Source organism: Scatophagus argus, chromosome 2, assembly GCF_020382885.2.
Source record: "Scatophagus argus isolate fScaArg1 chromosome 2, fScaArg1.pri, whole genome shotgun sequence".
In the NCBI taxonomy this organism is placed as follows: domain Eukaryota; kingdom Metazoa; phylum Chordata; class Actinopteri; family Scatophagidae; genus Scatophagus; species Scatophagus argus.
The window spans coordinates 8908288-8932261 of NC_058494.1; the positions used below are offsets into that span (position 1 = coordinate 8908288).

Here is a 23974-nt window from a genome sequence, read left to right on the forward strand (position 1 = left end):
CTTCATTCATCTTGTGTGTAGGTGTGTAGACTACGTGCTGCATGCTGCATATTTAAGCATGTTACAATTTCGTTGTATTACAATTATGTTGTACTCTTGTACAATGGCAATAAAGGTTTCTGATTCTGATGTATGATCAGATGTATGTGCTTGTGTATATGTGTCCATACATGTGCATACAAATAGGGTCTGATGGCATTTACCATTTCAGATGTTTGTATGTGTTGGAGAAAAGACACAAAGAGATACAGAGAGAATGACAATGAATTGTGATTACTTACATTTGAGTTAAATTGCACAGGTTGTCACATATTCTTTCTTCTATGGCCGTGATTTTGTTGTTGCTCAAATCACTGATGGAAACAAACCAGACAAATCACTGCTGAGATTAAAACAAGAGCAAGTCTTTTTCCTTCACTTCTGTGACTGCACTTATTTGTGGCAATTACTATCAGACTGTCATTTCTGGCATTATTAATGTGCAGTCGGTTTGTTATTGCCTAAATAACCTTGAAGCCAATAACTAAGTCACTGGATAAATGGATATGTGAAATGACTTTTCCTATATTATAGTCAAATTGTAAATGGAGGCAGTCACACAAAACAACTTTCAGAAGTGTTTATCAAAGGACATTCTCTCAATCTCTCTAAAATGAAAATGACTCATATAACTCATATACAAAACAATACAAAGCACAATGATAAATAAGTCTCAAACACCTGAAGTGCTGAGTAACTGTTAGCATTCACTTTTTCTACTTGTTTTTCTGTATTTCTACCTCCTTCTTTCCCCCATTTCTACTTGCCTGCTTTGTTTCCATGTCTCTCTCTTTCTCTTTCTTTCTGTCCCTTTTCTCCCTTTTCCTTCTCCACTCATAATCTCCCTCTCCCTCCCTCTCTTCTCTATCCAGTAGGCTACATAATGGGGCCGTTGTGTGGTGGTTTTGGAAGGAACTGATGGAAACCACCCGAGTCCTCTCTCATCTCTCTCTCTCTCTCTCACACACTCACACACACACACACACACACACACACACACACACACACAAACATGTGCTTAAACTTAAACGCCCATTCAATGGGTGGAAGAAATAAGGTAATGGATGGAGGAAGGGAGAGAGGGACAGATGGAGAGAGGGAGGTAGTGGGAGCCTGAAGCAGTAAGCTGTAATTGAACTTAATCACACTGTGATTGGCGCATTTGTGTATGTGTGTGTGGGTGTGTGTGTATGTGTATGTATGTGTGTGCATGCAGTATACAGTGAGTGAGTTTTTTTGTGAATGCTCCCCGGTCCAGTAAGCTCTCCCCAGGGATTTCTGCCTACTTAAATCCAGACTAAACCAAGCCTTTCTCTCCCCTGCTTCATTTTCATCTTCTTCATTCTCCCTTACAACTCTCCTCTCCTCTATTCTCCTCTGCTCTCTCAACCTTGTGTTTGCCAGGTCCTCATTTTCTCTAGACTTTGTACTCACATGATTGACAGCGGTCCACAGCAGAATACTCCTCTGGGGAGAACGTTGATCTTGTTCCCTTGTAGATACCTGAAAGACAGAAAATTAGATAGACCATTCATTGCATCCAGCGACCCCAAAGAGTCCTTGACATGGGTGTCCTTAACAATCTATTTTCACTGTAATTCCATTCATAAGTAAGACCATAACAGACTATTTTGGTTATTTGTTTCCTGAAACATCTAAAAGCAAAACTCTTATCACATGAGGGACCATGGGACAAAATCTTATCATCATTATCAATAAATGCTTGTTGGTGGTCTAATTTGTCAGTTAAGGTGTTTTTGATGTGAAAAAATTTAGACAACAACTGATATAGATCAACAGAGATGGATGAAGATGCACTGGGTGTATGGTATATGAAATTGTAAGAACAGACATGATGCTGTATATACTCACAGCTCTCGGAGGCCAGTGAGACGGTCTAGCAGGCTAGTATCAAGGGAGGCAATGTGGTTCTTGGAAAGATCTCTGTGCAAACAAACCCAACATGTCCATTTTAAAAATGCATGTGAAGGCAAGATGATTGTATGTGCACACACAAACACACACATAAGTTCAAGCAGCATCATGAAAAGTTACAAGCAATTTGAAAGATAATTTGATCATAAAAGTGTTGGGAAATTAAATGTAATGATATAAAAGCAGAGAGACAGTGAAATATATACCTCCTACGAACAGCAAGCTGTAGATGTGCCAAAGAATTTTAATACTAAGAACAATACCAGATTTTCTGGTTTATATTTCCTCTGTGATGACACATCATAATACATCTGTTATCTGGTGTCATATATTATCAAGATCAGGTTTTTGGGGGCTACAAAAAAAACTGGTGTTCTTTTTCAGGTTGTTCAGTCACTGTTGTCACCAACGGCCAGTGAACTAACTCAATATTTAATTGAATGGTAGCTAGCAGAGAGTGACAGCAATAGGACAGCAAGAAAGGATTATTTTCATTATGGACTCATCTGCAGATTATTTTCACAATCATTTAGTCTATAAACTGTCAAAAATTGTAAAAAAAACATCTCACAATTTCCTAGAGTTTAAAACATCTTCAGACTGCTTTTTTTGCCAGTTCAAAACACTCTTCAATTACTATCATAAATAACAAAGAAGCAAATCCTTATTTAAAGCAGAAATAATTAACATGTTAATCCTTAGTAAGTATTGCAATTAGTAATTATTATTGAGATAGGTTTATAAAAAGATAACTGATAAAAAAAAAATCAAAGCAGCAAAGGATGACACATCCTACATTTTAGCCCAAAACTCCAACCACACAGGATCCTACATTTCCCACAATGCGATCAGAAATTTGTATGAGCCAACTGCCTGGAAAATCACCAAGTCACCATTTCCCAGCCCAAGCTGATGACATCACTGTGACATCGTCAGGGTTATTTTCACAGACTTTAGAAATAAAGCCCCTCCTGAACTACAGATGACTGCTTTCACAGCCAGGTACTACTCCCAGTGATGATGACCTGACCTTAAAGTTTATTTGAATGCACCTTTAAGTTATGTTTAAATGGCACCACTGTGAGTTAAGATGCAAATGCAAGGACAGCCAATGAGATAACTGTAGGAAATGTCACTCACGCACATTCACATAATCATGCACTGCACTGGATGAAACCATAAGACATCCATATTGAGTGTACTGTGCAAAAGCACGTCAAGATGATTACAGGTTTTGTATTTTTAATCTCCTTTTTTTCATCCCATTATGTTCTTGAGTTCTGCTGTCACACACAGTAAGTAAAACTGCTCACTTATGCACTTTCAAATATTTTTCCTTGTTTACCAGGGACAAGAACAAGCAGAAGATGAACAAGAACAGTGGCAAGCAGCAGACAGACATCTATGGCAGGGGTTAGCAATCTTTAGCATGAAAAGGGCCATTTCGCCCGTTTCCCACCAAATTAAAACCCACTCAGAGCCACAAAACCTATTTGACCACTAAAGTGAAAGTAACACCACATATAGTTTCCTTAAACTTATGCTTCATATATATATGAGAACTATAGTATGTTACTTTCATGAAATCCATAAACTTTAAACAGAAAATGACAAATTTTTATTTTCCATTTTTTACAGCGCAAAACACCTAATTCTTTTGTACTCTGAGAGAAAAAGACACTGGCACTTATGCATTTATTTTCAAATAAAATTACTTAAATATATTAGGGAAGTGGCAACGTTAACGCTTAAATTAATTAACGCTGTCAATTATTATTTTTTCATTTTATCGCGTTTTTAGTGAGCAAGTGAGCAACTGACTTAAATAATTAACATCATTAAAACAACAGCGCGAAAAAATAATTTTCGGCGTTAATTAATTTTCGCGTTAACACATACGCGATAATTATGCGTTAAATTGCACAGCCCTAAAATATATATGAAATAAAATAAAAGAATGTTTGCTAATTTCTCACCACACGTTAAGCATGCCGGTAAGCCAGTTTTGTCAGCTGTGAAACCAAACGAATCCGTCCATGAGGCATTAAACGATCTATTTTCGTCTACAACTTTTCTCTTCTTTGATTTGTCCACTGCTAGCTTACCGGGAGCCAAAATGAGTCACTTATTTGGCGGCAAAAGGTGTCGCAAACAGGACGTGACGTATATTTTGATCAACAAAATATTAAAACAAGTTTCACGTTAATGTCACAAGAGCACCTCAGTGTCCAAAGAAATAACTATTACAACTGTAACCTACTTTTTGAAAGTAGTCAATTTATGTTCTTCCGGCATACGATGTAGAGGTACAGGTAGTAGGTATTTTGAAGGAAGAATCCGGAAATGGTGTTGCTGTTGGCACGCAGACTTTTGACTTTGTTAAAGAGAGTGCTAATAAACGGACGCAGGTTACGGTCGTTCATTCAACGGAGCATCCGTGTTTTATTGTTATGATAGCAAGTATAGGCGTATATATAGATCGCTCGGACTAAATAAATAAACAAATAAATTTCAAGACAATTTCAATTATTGTCCACAATCTGAAGTGGACAGTTTTTTGTTTGTGACACATACCTCTTCTAGGTTAATGCCCTGGCAATTTGATTTCCTCAGTTTAATCTCACTACAATCACAATCAGTTTTGTGACTACAGTCAATATTAATTAATATGAATATTTGCATGTTAAAAATGTATATTACTTGGCCATAAGCTAAAACCAGCCAGTGTACATACTCCACTGTACACACCCAGCGTTAACAGTATGGACAACACACAACCCACACACTACCACGTCTTCACTTCCAAATCGATCACCTGGAGTCAGTGAGACACCAGCATAGAAACAAGTCAGGAAGTGAGAAAACGAAACAGCTCGAACTGTGGAGGTGAGCGGCCATCACATGGAGGAGGCAGGATGGAACTTCGGCTGCCCGTGAGATCAACAGGATAAAAGAAAGAGATAAGAAAACAAGGAGCAAGGAGAAAAAGAAAAGAAGCCAGAGGCTGTGAGAGAGGACAAGACACTGCTGGCCTGGAGTGCTTTTAAAATCAAAGTCAAAGACAGGAAAATGTGTATGTGAGTGTATGGGAATGTACCCTGCTCGCTCCTCTCTCTCACTCTCTTTCTTCCTATGTACGTGTGTGTGTGTGTGCAGAGCAGGACGCCCATTCCCAAAAGGAAACATCTGTACATTCCAGACAAGCTGTGTAAGAAGGATGGAGGCTGAGGGAGAGAGGGAGAGAGGGAGAGAGGGAGAGCTCTCCTCTGCTAAACCAATCAGCAGATGAAACAGGACAGCATTTAAATGTTCCACTCCCATAAGTTGATCATTCACACATTAGACTGACACCTCACCTCATGTAATGCTCACAACATCAGTGTGAGTGTGTGTGTAGGTGTGTGTATCACTCGACTGTATATAAAAACTTTCCTTCGAACCTTACAGGCGATGCTGTATAGACAAGAACTGAAGAGGAGAGAAAGTGTGTGTGTGTTTAACATGACCATATAATGTGACCTTCACCATGTCTATTAGCAACAGGCTCCCGTTCTCTCAGCTACCTCTGGACACACATGGTTTTACTTACACACACGCACATAGTAGAGCAAACTTGAGGTATAGGCCTGTGCACAAACACACTCACTCACTCACACACATACACACACACACATACACTGCACACATATGGTTCTGTTTTACTAACGGTGTGGCCAATGATCTAACCACTCCTTATAAGGCCTGTCTGGTGCCACTTATTCTGAGCTGGAGGATGAGAACACACACACACACACACACACACACAGTCCTCACTGACTACTCTGTGCTTGGGCAGAGGGATTCACAGAGGGGGAGTGGGCACTGGATCTGGAGAGGAAAAGATTAATCTGAAGACATAGAGACATGTAGGAAATGAAAAAGACAAAGATGGCCAAAGAAGAAGATTCATGTGTATTTGACTTCATCCATCTTCTACCTGCACAAACATGAGAACAAAAAAGAGTTTGGTGATGAAAACCGTGATGTGGGTGTGATTGTAGCACACAGTGGTATCTGCTGCACTGTGGAGGCGAAGTGGTCCAAGTCCCTGTAAGTGAAGGCCAGCGCTCCACTAACCCACTAAACACAGACTGCTCAGTGGTGGTTTTTATCCCTCCTCAGCCTGCCTGCCTGATTCCACCACTGCCCACCCCCTCCCTTTTTTCCCCCTTCTGCTGCTTTGTTTATATTCAAAGGCTGGGCAGACCTATACAAGTCTGAGGAGAAGGCAAGCAGAGAGACAGGAATAAAGATGTTGGAGCTAAAGGAGGAGAAGGCAGGTGTGAAAGGGAAGCAAAAGAGAAACTTTGGAAACGACACAGGTCTAGAGAACAATCACCCCACTGTGGGCTGCTTGTCCGTGGGTGCCTGTCGTAGCACAAACTTTCTCTCCACACGGCTACATGTGAGAGCTGCCGGCCAGCATCTCATGCCTGGGCCAAAAGTGAAGGAGGGTGTGGGAGGGACCTTAGAGTAGTTGGGTACTTTCCCCACAGCTGGAAGAGTGGGAGCATGAAATTAGGGGAATGGGTCTAATGGGCTGGGGAGAAAGGGGTGTTGATTGAAAAAGTTTGGTCTAACATTGTGCTTCTCAGTCTGACTGGCTGGGGCACAAACGCACTCCTCTCCTCTCCTCTTTAGAACATTCTGTCCATTTTTCCAGCTGCTGCTGCCTGTGTTGTCTTGTGTCCAGCTGGCAAGTGAAGGGCAGCTGTGTGCAGCGGTTCAACACACGCACTCAAAAGAACGATGCACGCACACACACACACACGCACGCACGCACACACACACACACACTTTTACATGCTGTCAGTGGATGCAGGAAAAACAAAAATCTTGTAACACTGTCCTAGGCTCATTTCTCATTCTTTTTCTGGTAAACAAAACTGTGCGAGTCCCACATATCTTGATGTCATAAACTGTGGGCTTGAAAATGGGTCTCAGGCCTGTAGTACTTCTGGGGTGTGACAACTCAAAGGGAAAAAAACAACTAGTTGCTGTTTCAGTGAAACATCATTTTAACATTTAGTTGACTTTAACTGCAAAAATTCATAACTCAAAATGAAAAACAAAAGTCCAGTTTGAATTTTATTCCCCCTCTTCTTATGAACTTGCACACAAAAAAACTGAGTGACTATGCCAGGAATTAGAAAAACCTGGTAAAAATCTCTGACAACTTGGCAGCAAATGGAAACAAATGTTATGGCTTACCAATGATGTAGTGGGACCTACTTCTACTTCTATTTCTGACAGCATAAACGCATCTTCTACACAACCTACTGTCATATTTGGAACAAAAGTGTCTACCAAATAAGTGCCAGCAACTGTCATCAGCAGTCATTTCTCCATCGCCAATATCAAAATATTAACCAACACACTGAGGCAGAAGTCCCAAAGTGACTCACAATAACCCAAACAACAAATGAAAAGAATATAAACAGATGTAACATACAAAACATCATAAACTGACTGACTGACAGAAACACACAGGAGAGTAAAACTGAATTCAAAAAAATCAGTCGATTAAAGTGAGGTTTATAAATTACTGCCATTTTGTAAATAACATCTAGTATAATGCCAATTAGAGACTTAATATATTCCTACTGAAATTGGCTGACAACATAAAAGAACGCTGATGGATGTGAACGTCTTTCTGTCTGGCACTTCACCCTAAAAATTCACATGTACACACAGTCTCGCTGTCACTCTACGTGCTGTTTGTTTTGATAAACACACCTGTCAGTTTTGTGTGGGAAATGGCACATGTTTGGGTTTTGTGTGTTAGCATTGTTTGTCTGGCCCCTGGTCTTTTGAAAACTACAAATAAAAATGAAAAGGATGACCGTAATTTGCATGTGAACTTTGGCAGGACAGATGTGTGACTGTCTGAAAAATTATAATGTGAAACAGGGCCAATCCAGTTGAATTTGATTAATGGCACCCTTGTTCCACAGATACAGGGTTATTAAATGCTGAATACAATTATCATTTCTTTTATGTTACATATCATGGGGTTGCAAATGGAAACGGCTGTTTTAAATTAGCTTGTCTGCGTCCATTAAGTTAATGGCCGGATGGTGTCATCAAAGGCAAGAAAATTAAATGGTTTTAAGTAGACTTTGCATTTTCTTAGTGGTAGCTTAGCCTAAATACTACCTCTCCATCCAAATGTGCAATTCATGAGTTTATTTCCATAAAGGAAGCATATTAAAATTTTAGCGTTTCCATGAACTAATGCCATGCTAATATTTAATATATAATATAAATTATCACAAGATCACATTCATGTTATTTTAATGAATGCATTTGTTCACACACTCTTTGTGGTGCCGACCATTTTATTCTTGATTTTATTTTAACTCTTTTTTTTTTTTTTTTTTGAAGTTTAGGGCATTCAAACTCAATAGGAACAGGACATGGATGTCATAAAACAAGACGAAGAGTAATCAGCCACGCTAGCAGCTCCATGAGGCGCTTCTTCAGCACAGCTTTGCTTTGAGCTGAGAGCTAACATCAGCATGCTAACAGGCTAACCATTACAATGCTAACATGCAGATTCCAGTGCGTTTGTATAAATGGCTGAATGTTTTTCTGGTTGAACTTGCCAGTGCAACACAGACGCAGTTTGTTTATCAAAACAAACAGCACAGTGATTGTGCTCTTGCCCTTTTCTTTTGCTATTCCTTTCAGGGACAGAATGGTGAGCGTTTCTATCAAACAGCAGACTGAGGACATGTCTGCATCTTCTGTACACAAAGTAGGGCTTCTCCACATCTCATCTGCACGGCAGTCTGATATGCACATTTCTAGCCTTGAATTAACATATTTTTTGTGCATTTGGCTCCAGAAATCCAGGCTGTGCATGCAGCACTGTAATACAATTTATCTCAAGTTTGTAAAAGTGATGCTCTGCAAAACCTGATGCAACAACAGAAAATGAAATAGAAGAGATGGCAGAAAGCAATGAAACAAGCAAATAGCAGAGACCCCGAAAATGAAGTCTGTCATCCAGCAGTTAAATCATTCTCCATCACCAATGGCTCAAGCAAAGCTTCAGCCCCACTGACAGCCCAAAGGTTGGACCGTTTCGGCTTCCTATACTGACTCTGTGCCCTCTGTTCTTTCTACTTGTTTTGCTGGTTACTTTAGTTTCACGCGTGGCTTTTTAGGCTAACTGGCATGAAAGACTGAAATGTGCTTCTTTTTTCCAGTCTACAGGCATCGATCCTCTGAGAGCTTACACATGGTGAAGATATATTTGTGTATTCTTATAATCATGTTTCAGCTCAGTTAACTGTGACAAGGTTGCATCAGAAGATGAGATGGAACACAGATGGGTATTTCCTGTTTGGTGATGGCAGAAAATGTGGGGTTTTTTGGCTTAAAAATGCGACAGCCTTTTTGAATTATGTCATGATACAGAATGTAAACACAACACATCGCTGACTTGCATTTCATTAGAATTTTGTCAGGGTTGTGACTCCATGATTCAGAAACTAACAATCCAATTTCCCATTTCCAGCTTCAAAGACCTTTTTAGAATTTAGCCCATGCGGGATACGGTGTTATTCTGAGATATCTCTATGTCTGTAACTTTCTGGTAACAATGCATGCCACATGGATTAATACGACACACACACACACATGATCTTGTCTTGGTTGTTACAAAATCCAATTATAACTCTCTCTACTCCTTTCTACAGTCACAACAGGGTGACAACAGGTTAAGTTGTTCTGTCAACCTGGAGCAAAAGTCTTCCTCTGGAGGGAACACCTGCCGTAGTTTGTTCCACTTTCATTCCACTCTCCAGCACAACCCAGTCCAAAGAGTAACAAGTGGCTGCATGCAAAACAATGATTTTTGAGATGTCACTTATTAAGTAATGTAACAAACGTGGACATTTTGAAAAGTTGAAAAGTTTCTACCACTGTCTTAAACCTCCACTGTTTCTTTGACCAGCAGGGGGTGACTCCATTTGTTTCAAGAGGAAGTCTGATTATAAGGTTAACAGGAAATGAGCCGCCTTATGAGTTATGACTTTATGGGTTTATGAGTTCCCTTATGCTTATGGTCTTAATTGCTAGTTTCAAGTCTTTTTTTTAATACAGCATGATAGCCATTCAGTAAATTACTGCCCCATTTAAAGAAAAACAGAAGATAAATCAGAGTATGCTTCAGGGAGTGGCTACATTGTGATTGTAGTAATGCGTATCCTCCTCAGCTCCACCATCTGGTTCAAATATGGCCACTTCTGCCTCCAAAAAAACAAGTTGATGATGGCCATAATGCCAAACTGCAGGCTTCAAAACAGTAGCCCACAAACCAATGGATGACATTACAGTGGATTTACACTTGCAGCAGTAAATGATCGGAATCCAATCTCTACAGGTCCCTTCTCTCCTTCTTAAACATGCTTTTCAACATTAGAATACATTACAGAGATTAGCCATCAGTCAGGGAAACAAGGGTAAGCTGCTTTCACAATATGTAAGACAGCCTTCGCCAATGCAAGTATACTTTCCTGACGAGTATGCGCCAGTTAGTCACACTTGCTCGTCTAGATGCCACATGAATCTGTAATGCAGGTCTGACCTGGAAGCGCTGAACTTCTTCTGTACCATAAAGCACTGAGTTTGTACATCATTTAAACTTGCCATGATGAATTACTTTTATTTAAAAGATTGTGTTTAGATTGTTTTAGAGCATTTGTGGACTGACTGTCACAGCATGTTTCTCTGTTGCACAGCAAGACTCTTACTAACATCTGTAACCTACCACATTATTACTGCCTAGATGCACTCAGTAATTCTTCATTAGACTCTACATGCATGTTGTGTAATGTTGATGATGTTCTATATGTAGGTCACACACTACCCCTCTGTACAAATCAAAACTCAATTTATCTCTATTTACTGCAAGTACCAATATTTTCTTGAAGTGATGCTTCACCTGAAAGCTTCACTTTGAGTATTAAACACTCAATCTCTGGAGGCAGTAGTAAATGGTAGCTGTAAAAAATGACAGCGGTCAGCTTGAATTCAGATCAATTTCAGTGGATTCCAAGGGTAATAACTTCCATAGCATCCATGGAAACCACTCCTGCTCCATAAATCTGTTTCTCTCAGTATCCACAAAATGCAGCTAAATCCTCAAAGCTATGAAGCTCATACCTTTTGTTAGCATTTAGTGATATATTTTCATATATGTAGTTAAATATGGTTGAGCATTGTGATGGTTTGCAGACGGGAGAATTGCACTGCAGAAGTGATCTGGGAAAAATTTAAGGTGAAGAGTCACTCTTGAAATCCACTAAAACAGATTAAAGCCAAGTTGCCGCTATTGTCCCTATAACTTTAAAGGCCATCTGGCCTCGTTTTCACCTGCTCAGTTCAGTCAGTGCTTTTCTTCACACTGCATGGCATGAAAAAAATTGCAGATGTGACTGCATATTTCATGAACCTGTTTAATAGCATCAATTCTTCACTGTCAAGCCTTAAAATTAATGCCTGCAGATGGTGACTGATGGTGTGTTATGCATTTGAAGGACTGATGTGAAAACAGTCAAATAAGCAATCTTATATAAGATGCTTTAATAAGTAATGCTTTACAGATAGGAATGGAACATCTAGCTCGGGCAATTTCCAAGTTTCAATCTACTTAAAAATGAAGGAAAACAAATAGCTTCCTCTGCAGGGACGAAACCAAACCCTCATGTCCCCAGCTGGGTTCAACCAAAACAACTGGCACTTATAAATAAAAACACTTATATTTTATCCTCTGGGTTACCCTGTAGGTTCCCAGTCAGTGCATCTTTTTCTGGTTCTTCTATCCTTGAACACAACACATCTGGCAGAGCTTTGGCAGGAAGAATTGCAACCAACTGAGTGAGTGACGCCCACATTTGCACAAAAAAAGTCTATGTGTGTGTCCGTTGTGCGTCAGAGGCCGTGAGTGAAGAAAGTGTTACAAACTTACAAGGGTTTCAGAGTTTCCAAAACTTCAAAGACCAAGGACAACTTCAGTCTAGTGGAAGTTGCATCAAGCAGACACACACACACACACACACACACAAACACAAACACACACACGTGTGCTGTGAAAAAACCACTGTCACCTAAGTGTGTTAATAATGAACCAAGACGTTTTGTTATGAGCAGTTAATAATCACTGAGTGCAGGGACGGACGTGCACACACACAGCCAGAGAAAGAGAGCATGGGAGCCGTCTCTTCTTCTTCCTTCATTCTCTTATTTACGACCTTCGGGTTTGCTTCTGCTTCTGTGAGTGAAGTCATTAGTTACTATTGCCATAGTAACACAACAAATTATCCCTCACGTATGGTCCGTACATTCAGTCTTTCCTTTCTCAGTTCATTAAAGTCAGTAAGTGTGTGTGTGTTTGTATAGGTGGCTGTACCGATGATAACCACCTCTGCAGGAGGACGGGGCAGGGAGGGTTATAGATTGAGTCTTGTCTGTCTGACAGCTGTAAAGCCTCATGGTCCAGTGCAAAGCCAGAATACTCCCTGTAAGCTTGTTCAAAAAGCACATCACTACGCCTGCAGCGAATCTGTGTGTGTATGTGTCTCGCTGCCATGGTGATACCTCAAAATTCTCCTAAGCAGGGCAGATAGGACCGTGGTGTATGTGAGACTATGAGTGTGTTTATAGTTGAGGTAAATGGTGCACTGCTGTCTTTAACAACGGGAACCTCAAGTTACAATTTTCAGTTGTAAACTAAATAGGTACTTTGTTAAATGCTCTACATACATTATTGAATATTTTCTGTACTAAGGCAATCGGTACACAGTGTTACTCCTTTTCTCATTTCCAACCAATGTAAGTGGTAAAAATGTTCATGTAGGAACTACATAATTTATCCATACACACGAAAACACTGCTATTACATTATTTACTTAAAAAATAAATAAACGCTTGGTTATCTTAAGTTCAGATGTACCATTTTCTCGATAGCCACAGAAGCAGCATGGTTACCTCTAATATCAAACTACCTAATCCTATTAGCTACTTACAATTACACATATTTCAGGCATTTTGAGCTCATAGAAAAAGCACAGTTGAACTTCTAACATCACTGATGACAATAATGATTAGTGAGATCAGCATTTGTTCACCCTTGTTTAACTTATATAATCTCACTTCACTTTTCTCCGATTTTCACCTGGACATGTGTCGTTATTACTACACACATGATGTTTTTATCTTGACAGTTTCATATGCCCACCCCAAAAATAATATTTCATCTTAGCAGTATTTCTTATGGTCTTTTTTTTGGGAGAAATAACAATTAGGTACTTGTGAATTGTGTCTGTTTTACCTTAGTGACTCAGCAGAAATAATGCAGCAAACACAATGCGCTAACTGGTTTTAAAATTCTATCATGCTATGCTAACACGCTATAGGCTGTGAGTCAGGCTGCCATGCGCTTGTGGTGGTCTCTTGACCTGCCATCTAAAAAGGGAACTCCAGTCCCGTACACACTGGATTAACTTCAACTCTGACTTGGTCTCTGGGTTCTTTTCTAGCTGAGCTGGGTTGTAAACATCAAAGGTACTGAGAGCCAAATGCAAGGTCAAATCACTCAGCAGATCCAAGAACTGTGATATTAGCAGTATGTAAAAATATTAGTTTCTATAACCCACTGGCCAAGGTGAGCAAGCCGTTACAAGAAAAATCATAGCAATGAAACAGAAATCTGAAGTGATCACATAAATAAAGAAGTTACACCACGTTTTCCACCGAGGGCTGATGAGATGTTATAAACGGTTTACTTTGAGACAGCTGTTAACTGAATTTCTCATCCACTTTCTCTGTCTGCTGTGCCAGGCCAGACACACTACAATGGTGATTTGTGTCACAGAAGTCTGCAAACTAAACAAAGGCTACAGAGATTTTAAAAACTTAAAAGTTTATTTCACAAGCATTTCCCAGAAGTGACTTCAGAGCTGCATGAACTGTCCACATGAAGTGCTAAGAGATTTTTATTATGTGTGTGGGTTGGAACACATGGACTGGTGTGTAATGGGGACGCTTTTCTCCGACTGTACTCTGCAGTATGTTAAAATGCTTGGCTACCACTGGATGACTTTGTTCACCAGGGGTGTGTCTAAAATATTTTCATGTGAAGCCAAGTAAGGGCACAGAGGGGAGGACTACACACTACTGGTTCCTCTTGTGAAATGTATTACTATCTAACCTTTGAATTTATCAAAATGAAAATTAGTTGCTTTTTACTTAAAGGAAAACTGTGTAACAGCACAAGATTTGTGACATTAAACAGAGAGCAAGCAGGAAAAACCATCCAGGCCCACAGAGCATGTGTGCGCATTTAAAACTCCATACAGCAAAAGAGGGGTCTGAAATCGCGTCTTAATGTTCAAGAATCTTTAACTGTCTTTTCAGAATACTCCAGAAACTAATAAATACCAGATGATCACGCACACACCATGGGAAACGTTATGTGTTTGAACATTATTACTTATTTAGTGTTTAAAGAATCAGGCTCTGACTAACTAACTACCACTATGGTAGTCTAAATGTATTCATACGACAATGAAATACACAAAAAATAACATAATGAAATCACTAATGCCTTAGACACTTACTCTCTACCTCTCTATTATAGATCAATAACCAGCAGAGACTCACAGACGCATATGAAGGTCACACTGCTTTGCTGATTTTGTTTGAATAAATGAACATCAGAATTTTGCTTTCATCACTTTCCAGCAGAAAAGGTATCTGAAATTTCTGATAATGAAATAAAAGTATGTGCCTGCAGATGCTGATTTCAGACTTCACAGTTTGCTGACTGGAAAGTGGTGAACTATGTCCAATGCCGTGCACTACACATACGCCACGCACTACTAAAACTAAATGCATCGGTGCACCACAGCACTGCAACATCCTCTTACTTTGAGAACGGACACACAGTCGGGTGAGAAACAGGGTGAGCTTCAGTGCAGATCCATCAAAATCTTGATTCTAAGCCTTTCATTTAACTATTCATCAAAAAGAAAATGAAGTGGCGGCTATTTTGATAATTAATCATTTAAGTCAAGCAAAAACACCAAACCTTTATTAGTTAGACCTTCACAAATTTGAGAATATGACTGTAAATTGAGAAAATTAAGAAAATACTGAACAGATTTATGAAAAAAATCAATGAAAATAGTCATCATTTGCAGCACTGATTTAGAACAAAATTATCAAGAATGTACAGTGCAAGTATTTGTTTCAATGGCACTGTGTATATACTGACATAGTGAATGAAAGCAGGAGTGGTGGAGTCTGAGTGGGGAGTCACAGTGGGACAAGATGTAAACTACACAGTCCCCCTGAGTCAAACTGACTGGTCATAGTGTACACACACATATGGTGACTTAAAACTTTGTGCCATGAGGCAGCACCCTGTTGGTCTATCATTCATTCACATCTTCTGTCCTAGTTGATGTTTAAAGGACAGCTCTGTTTGTATTATCCTTCAGCGTCTCAAATTCACACATACAGCGAAACCAATAACAAACCGGACCGAATCCACACAGACGGAAACCAGTTCGATATTTCATTCACTAGTTACATTTGTGGAGATGAAGAATAAGGACTTAAATGACCACTCCTTTCAAGTTCCAGACCCTAACTGTAACCGTTTAATAGTCTTGACATGAAGCTAATATTATCATACCTAATTCATTCATTTGACTGCATTCACTGCAAGACATGCTGTGAATGCACCTTGTAAATATTCATGGTGGTGAAAAGGCAGATGGTATTCTACAATACGTGAAAAAAAAACCCTTACGAGGACTTACTGTCATCCATCTTTAAGTCCTCTGACTCAGACAGTATGGTCATTAAGCAGACAAGGGCCTACAAGTCAATGACCTTTTTAAAATTCCCTTAAATAGTAAGTGGAGAGGTAACACCACTAATTGAAAGCAAAATACCAGATATGAGTTCGATGCTTCTGTCTATGGGGAGAGAGCAGCAGAGAAGAGGCCAAATTAGTGAGGACTAAATGCTCCCAGTCAGTCACCTCCACATACGGCTTCTGCTGGTGCAGTAAGACCAAGGACGTTTGTCCTGAATGATGCAATTAACACTCCAATAGAGACTGACATAATCACAGACAGATCCGACTGCAGGGTCTGTCTGCTGCGTGCAAGCACTCTTCCTCTCTCAAGCAAATAAAATGAGATGGAACGTTTGAACACTTTCAAAACATTAACAAATATTACCAATACGCCCGCTGGCTTTTATTGTGAAAAATTCAAGCTGAAAGCTGTTTTACTTGCATCTAAAACCTAATTTAAATGATATTCACATATGTATTTTGTCAAGACTTTAAAGTAAGAAAGTTCCAAAATAATGTGCACAGAATATATACCTTGTGTTTAAGGAAAATCTTTAAGCGAAATAAAAGAAAGTTGTGTGAGGGGAAATAAATAATTGATAACATGTGTCTTCCGGCGGTGCAGAACAGAATGTTCTCAGCGCAGCAGCACCAGAGGCTGAAGACTGATCTGCACCACAAACGCCAGGTTCACCTCCCTGGTGATCAGCTTTTAAATGACCAAACTGACACACACACACACACACACACACACACACAGTGCCACGCTAGTCTTCTACAGAAGTCTGCACCCTATATTTGTTATTAATATTATTATCCTTCTCTGTATCCAATTTTGCTGTTTTTCTGTAAATACTACACATATATATTGTGTCTTTTGTTTTTAACATTCTGTACTAGTTGCACAGTGCTAGATTAGTGCAAGGCATTCAAGGCCACATGAACCAATCACCACAGCGTGCTTTACGCATAACTGCAACTAACGATTCTTTTCATTAACGACCAATCTGACAATTACTCTCTTAATTAATCGATTAAGTAATCACTTACGTTTAATGTTAGAAAACTGTAAAAAAAAAAAAAAAAGAAAAGAAAAAAAAGAAATAAATAAATAAATTTCCCAGAGCCAAAGGTCAACATGTTTAATTTACTGAGTTTGTTTGACCAACAGTCCAGAGTGTAAAACGATCAATTTCAGAAAAGCAGAAAATGTACACATGTACACAAAAGCTGCCTGGAACCTGCAAAAATGTTGGGTATTTTTGCTTCACCAGTGACTCAAATGATTAATCACTCATCAGATGCCATTTTACTTTCTGTAGATCAACCAAATGGATTAATCGATCAACTGTTTCAACAACAAAAACAACAATCACAAATATAACGAACCTGGATTAAGGTCAGTCTCTCAAGTTTGCATAATTGGGGAGTGATGAGGAGTAAATAAATTTAAAGTAAATGTGGCACAGCAGCTCGTGACCCCTTGTTATTGGTCACCACATGACAAACAACCACCAATACAAATACAAATCTATTTATTTGCCAAAAGGGGAAAAAAAAACAACGTTACTTACAGCACGCTGGTGGCCTGCGGGATGTCTGCCGCTGCTGGGGCCCTCTCCAGCCCGATGTTGGAGCAGTTAACGACGCAGGACGGCTGGGGCCCCACCAGCACACAGCTGCAGTTAACGGGACAGGGGCTGCAACTCCTGCCGCCGTCCCCCTGCGGCCCGGAGCCCCATGCCTCCAGGCAGCAGAGCGCCACAAGCAGACTGGAAAAGAAGCTAAACCTCGGGACGCAGACGCCATGTTTTCGCTTGGATAAAGTCTGTCCATTTCCACAAGGCATAGCTCACTCACATCTCATCGCCTCTGATGGTGTAAGTCCTCTCAGTCTGGGAAGGAACGGAATACAAAGGCAGACACACGCGTCCTTATTTCCTTTCATGTGAAGAGACAAACACAGAAAAAATGGTGGACTATTTGACACCGTTATCTCCCCCCTGCGTTTTCTGTATTCTTCTCGTCGGATCCCCTTCCTCTGGAAATCTAACGGAGCTTGTCCACAATCCTTTCAGGGGAAAAAAAAAGTTTTGGAGAACTTCCTCTCTCCTCCTCCTCCTCCTCCTCCTCTTCACTCCACTTGATGCAGTTCCCCGAGCCGCCGCTGGGAGCTGGCGCACAGCCGCATTTCTTCATGAAGAAACTGCTCAGCGGCCAGTATTCTCATTAAAAATCAATTAAAGCAGGAGTGTTCATATCTAATCTATCTTGTTAATCGTAGCTGCAGTTTTCTTTCTCTTATCATGTTTCTTATTGGATTAGCCTTCCTGGGGGCCACAAGGCAAAAACTAGACCCCTACTGACCCTCTGTTTGCACTCAAAGATGATCATACATATTTCTCATAGGTAAGCCCGGTGAGAGCAGTAACAACGCAAAGGCCCTTTGACGTTTCAGTTGATATTCTGCTTTAGTGGTAGGCACATGTCCCCAGCCAATTTTGCTGTTAATTTACAAGCCAGTTAGCTTAGCAAACTGAACTGATATCCTATTTACATGAATCCTTTGGGGACCCCGAGGGGCTGTGGCCCCGCAGTTGTAAGATTCAATTTATTCATGCATAAATACTGTCAATAACAGTGGTGGTGGTAGGGTGGCAAAGTACAGGATATGTATGCAAGTTATTTCAGAGTCAGAACCAGAAATACTTTATGATGATTGATTGTATAGAAATGACCCTATTTGCACTCAATATCAAATCTGACAATATTCACTGTTCAATTAACAGCTACATTTTTTTCTGCTTTGCTGTTCTCAGAAGTCCTTTGCCGTTTTTTTCAGCTGGCAGGTCTCTGTTGAAACTAAATTTTCTCTCTGGGCTTGCTGTGGAAATTGAAAAAGTTGAGTTGGCGTAGAGCCAGTTGAACATGGAAACTTTCTAAAATCAGTTCAAGCCATATCAACTCAACACTTTATTGGCCAAACAACCAATACTAATTCGTCGAAGCAGCACATACGCGGGAAGACCTACTGTACATGTAGGCTGAAACCTCCATAAAACCTCCATATGCATAGATGGACTCTGAAATTAATCTGAAATTGTTTAAAAGATGACAGATCAAAGCACAGGAAACATATGAATTTTTCATGTGAAAAGTAAGAGATCACTGTGATGCAGTCACTCTGCATTTCTTCATCTCGAGGCAGTGATGTGACTTCAGTAAGGCCTCCCTCACTCACAGATATGTGACATTTTTCGTCTCACTGAAGTGTGGAAATGACACTTCTCTGCAATGGTTTGATTGTAAAATGACAGTCTTATAGTCTCATATTTCAGAGAACATGTGCCTCTCTGCTCTGCCACCCCCACCCCCCGTTCTCGTTCTCTCTGCAGTATTTCCTGAAGCCATGCAGGGCACGTGTTAGAGGTGTTTCCTGGGTATTTGACTTGGACGGGGCCCACCCATTCTCCCTGCAGGCATCTGGTGCTCTGTGCAAAGAAAAGTAGAGTCCCACAATAACTCTTGAGCTCTCTTATCCTCATTGGCAGCATTTCATGGCAGAGTTCATATTTGAGAAGCAAAACATGTGTGAGTGGAAGAGGGGATGTAACAAATGTTCAAGGGCAAATAACTCAAATGGCTCAATTCACAGTGAGAAAAAGAACTGTAATTTAAGCTGTTTCAGAAAATAAGGTATAATGCAATAGTACACACATACAGTATTACAGTTTTGTTTCTTGTTTAAGCTAAGTGAAAGCTGATCTTATGTCAGAGTCTTACCTCATATTCTGTATCACTCCCAGCTCCCAACTTAACTGGAGCTGTATGACATTTAGAGTGAAATATCCAAATCCATGACCCCGTGTTTCTTATGGCTGCACCGCTCCGTTAAACAGAATGATTCTAGAAATATTCTTGCGCCTCATTTATTACAAACTCAAGCGTTAGTTTCACTGGATAGAAAATACTTTTCTCTGGGTTTGAGCAAAGTTTGAGTGCACACTTTGAGTTTGTGATGACTAATGGTTTGTTAATAATGAAAAGAAAATGGCCCTACTGAGAAAGAGAACAATATTTATAAAGTAGAAGAAATGACAAGAAATGACCCTGAATTGTCAAATTAAGTTAACGAGACAGTCAGTAAAAGACACAAAAGGCACTGCCAAGAAAATGGAAATATTCATAAAAGAAATCATGTTCCTTTATTCAGTACAAAGACAATAAACCAAAACTATTAGCTCTCGAACCCCAGGTGTTGAGGTGCAGCCTTTCTATACGGGGAGCTTATCAGGCTGCTTTCACAGTAAACAAGGGGGGAGGGAGTGACGGTTCAGGTCAGGTTTAATTGTATGACCTACAGTTAGAGCCTTAATGGACTTCACAAGCTGACACAAAAGGATCTGTGAACAAAAAGAAAACCTCCATAAAAACTCTGATCTGAACCACACATCACTCCCTGAGGTGAAACATTGATTTTTATCATGTTCAGGTTGGTTAGCTTTTCTTAAATGAAATCAATAAATCTGCTGTTCTGCTTATGATGTTGTGATTTTTGCGCTGTTCAAATGACTGATTCTGAGCAAACTAAATAGAGGCTATATGTGCTGATGTACAGAAGATATAATGTTGACAGTGCATAATGTTAATTACCTGTGCAGCCTGTATTTGTTAATTAGCTAGCACAAAACACACAGTACTGCTGAGACTGAGGTTAAAAAGCTACCTATATTTGACTTTATTTTCCTCACAATTTCTCAAGTTTCCTTGATGAAATATGTCATTTGAAACAGATCACAAAGAAAAGTTGTCAGAGGTTTATAAACAGCTGTCGATTCCTAGAGGGTTTTCTTTTGGGAGAAGTAATATAACCACCCTAAATATCCATTCATCATTCATGTACTATCAAAAACCTATTTCTCTATATATGTTAAACTGTCAAATGTGCTGCCAAATGACTAAAAGCATAGAGACTAGAAGTGAACTGAAAGTGTAATAACTGAATACTGTCTCTCTGTATAGCTGCAAAATTATGCAGTCCCTTCTCAGAAATTTCCCATGAAATTACAGATCCATGTCAGTTCTTAACTAGGAAAAAAATAGAAAACCCATAAAATAAAGTGTTATTGGAATGTACTTAGTTTTGCAGGTGTTTGATCATAAATCAAAGTATTCAATCTATTCCTTGAGGCATTTTAGACAAAAACACAAATATCAACCTGCTGATGCCGCCAGTGGAAAAGTCATTAATCCTCCTGTGGTAATCCCAAAAGTTTTTCAAATCCTTTTGTGCCAATCCTTCCCACAGTTTCAGTCTGGACTGCTGGACACAGACACAAAGGCCTGCTGCTAAGCAGTGTGAAAAACAAAACTATGAGTTTTCATTTTATATGTGTGGACGTATTTATCTATAAAGCCTAACACTGAAACACAGTCCATTGCATCAAACACCAGTCTGAATAGCTGAAGTCTTGTGTCCTTAAAGTTTTCTGTATATTCTAAAACAGAAAAATTAGAAAGTGTGAGTCCTTTGAGTTGAGCTGACCATTACAGATTAATGCTCCTGCCCCCGTGAACCAGTCTATCCAAATATGTGAAATGTGTTATTCTGTATTCTGGCCTGGACCGGTCCAGTCTGGGTCGAGCAAAGGTAAAATGAGCATGGCTCCTGTTTGGTTATGGGGAGGGTCCTCCACAATGTCCAGGAAAACAGCACTTACAGAGGCCTCTGTCTGTGTTATTGTAGGGCTACAGGAAGAGCGAGGGAGAGGAGGAAAGAGGGGGGAGACGGATGAGGAGCGAGTGCAGGAGAGTGAGGAGGGTCTGGAGAGGGTAAGGGAGATGGAGATACATAGCAGAGAGGAAGTAGTTTTCTGAAAATTGAGGATGTGGCAAGAAAGAGATGATTATAGAGATAAAAAGCAGGAGAAAGTTAGAAGAAGAAGAAACCTCATGTAAAAAAAGCAAATGAAGACTGTGAAAACATAAAATTCTCATTTCCCTCCTGCAGTTCATCTTGGGGATTGGAACCCCTAAGATATCATTACATTAATCCAGTGCAGTGATGGAAAGTAAACAAGAATATTTATTCAAGTTCAATACTTAAACAAAAAGTCAATATAACATTCTTATATGACATTATACACCTACTCTGACTTTGACTCAAATGGGAACATACTGTATAGAAAAGAAGAGAAAGTAAAGCAGTTCTCACTGATTCAGTGATCACTGATTCAAGTAAGTGATCAATACGATGCTGTACTGAAGATGAAGCAACATTAAAATGCTACTTATGTGTTAATGCATTAGTGATAAAATTCCAATAATGTGATAAACTGTTTGATAATAATGCTGAAAGGACAAGCACTTTCACTTCTGTCGGTGTTACTGCTTTTGTAACGCACAAATACTTCTTCCACCACTGATGTGGTGGATTATAAAATTATTGCTTTGGTATAAAATAAGACAACATATATTTTCATCATGTTTAGCTTTCTGATTTTCTCTAATATTTGTTTCCCATGTGCCAAGTGCTGCTGTTAAATGTCACCTGACCTCTTAATATGATTCCGATGAAACCATCAACTGTTTCAAGGAACTGCTGAAAACTCCTGAAAACATTACTGCATATGTTTATCTATTAATAGTAACAAGCAGAGCGAAATGGATGACAGCATCACTGCCAACATCTCTGCTGTTGTTCCCATTGTATCTAACCAGCCCCGCCTCCACCTTGGCGTCTGCCTGTAAGATCTAATTCTAGTTTATAAGTGGGTGATATAAAGATCTTCTTTACATTCCTCAAAACAAAAGCGCAAAACTGACAATACAGTCGCACCAGTGAGGGATAAGACTTCAACTGAATTAACTGAATTAATTAACATACATCTGATGGGTGGTTTAAATAAAACTTTGACATTTTCTTTCTTTCATGTTTTTTTTAACCATATGCTTCTAGTCTTACATGACACATGTCTCCCAGAGCTTCGGATTTCCGTCCAGGTGAACATTTACAACGTGAACGCTGTGATTTCCCACAGGAGGTTATTTTCTTCTACCATTTTGACATGTCACTAATCAACACAGCTCCCATGCTTGCAACCCACACATGCGTATCTGAGACTCCTGCAGATGGTGACAACCAGTTTTGATAATGAAGCTGCTGCCATTTGTGTTCTAAGCAGTTATTAATGCTGTCGAATGGTCTAAGTTTGGTTAAGTGTATGCATCAAAACTATTTGGTTAGATTTAAGAAAAACTGCTGCTTTGAGCTAAAATAAGTGCATCACGTACATTACTTGCTACTCAAACATTTGGCCACACACAAGCCCCTGTCTCTCAGGGAAGGGCTTTATTTCCGAACTATTCATCTATCCCATCCACCTCACATGTCAGATTTTTATTAATCTTTATATCACTACACTGGGGAGGCACCACCTGTAGAGCCGCTCACCAGGTGGCCATATTTGATGCGTTGGGAGTGAGAAAGCACTGTACTGGAATATATGTATGTAGACTCTACACATCACTGTGTTTCATTACTTCTGTTTAACCCTCTATGTATGTCAGAGATCTGTATATGTATTTTCACGCAGTATGGTATACTTAACTGTGAGAATGATCCAGTGCTTCTCTGTGTGAAAGCATCTAATTTCTTTACAGAGTTTGACAGAAAAGTTCATTGAAAGTTGAACTGATAATAAATACAATCTCCTTCACATTTTGTGTACATTTTTCTAATTTCTTTGTTGACTGAAAATGTACTTCTACACAATGGTGGACAGAAAGAAAGAGAAAGCAGTTCATAGTTCTTGAGGACTTGAGGGTATAATTATCTAGTGGATGTATCCAGACCAAACACCAGACAGCAGTGTTTTCCATCAGACTTCATGACCGCCGGTAAGTGCTTTACCTTCAATATTGGACCCAATAAAACCAGTGAGAACAAGCCACTCAAGAGCAGCCATAAGAAATATAAAGACTCAAATAAACAGACTCTGCCAGAAAGCTCTGAGAAGTTGCAGACCTCTGCCAAGGCTGCACAGTCACCCAAATGTGCTACTTTAATGATAGGAAATGATTTATCTG

The 23974-nt window shown here is 39.6% G+C and overlaps 1 protein-coding gene across 3 annotated transcripts in view; it reads right to left on the minus strand.

Moving 5' to 3' along the window:
- pkd1a (polycystic kidney disease 1a) overlaps positions 1 to 17970 on the minus strand; it is a 61799-nt gene extending 43829 nt beyond the window's left edge. For 2 of the 3 annotated variants that reach the window (XM_046406419.1, XM_046406409.1), the window contains exons 1-4: positions 17461 to 17970; positions 1912 to 1983; positions 1474 to 1542; positions 282 to 353 (exon numbers count right to left, since the gene is read on the minus strand). In XM_046406419.1, coding sequence (XP_046262375.1) covers positions 282 to 353; positions 1474 to 1542; positions 1912 to 1983; positions 17461 to 17735 — 488 coding nt within the window. In that variant the 5' untranslated portion in view covers positions 17736 to 17970. Of the gene's footprint in view, positions 1 to 281; positions 354 to 1473; positions 1543 to 1911; positions 1984 to 3966; positions 4450 to 17460 lie in introns of those variants that run through there. The other variant, XM_046406429.1, reaches the window with a different exon arrangement.
- Positions 17971 to 23974: the final 6004 nt, after the last annotated feature.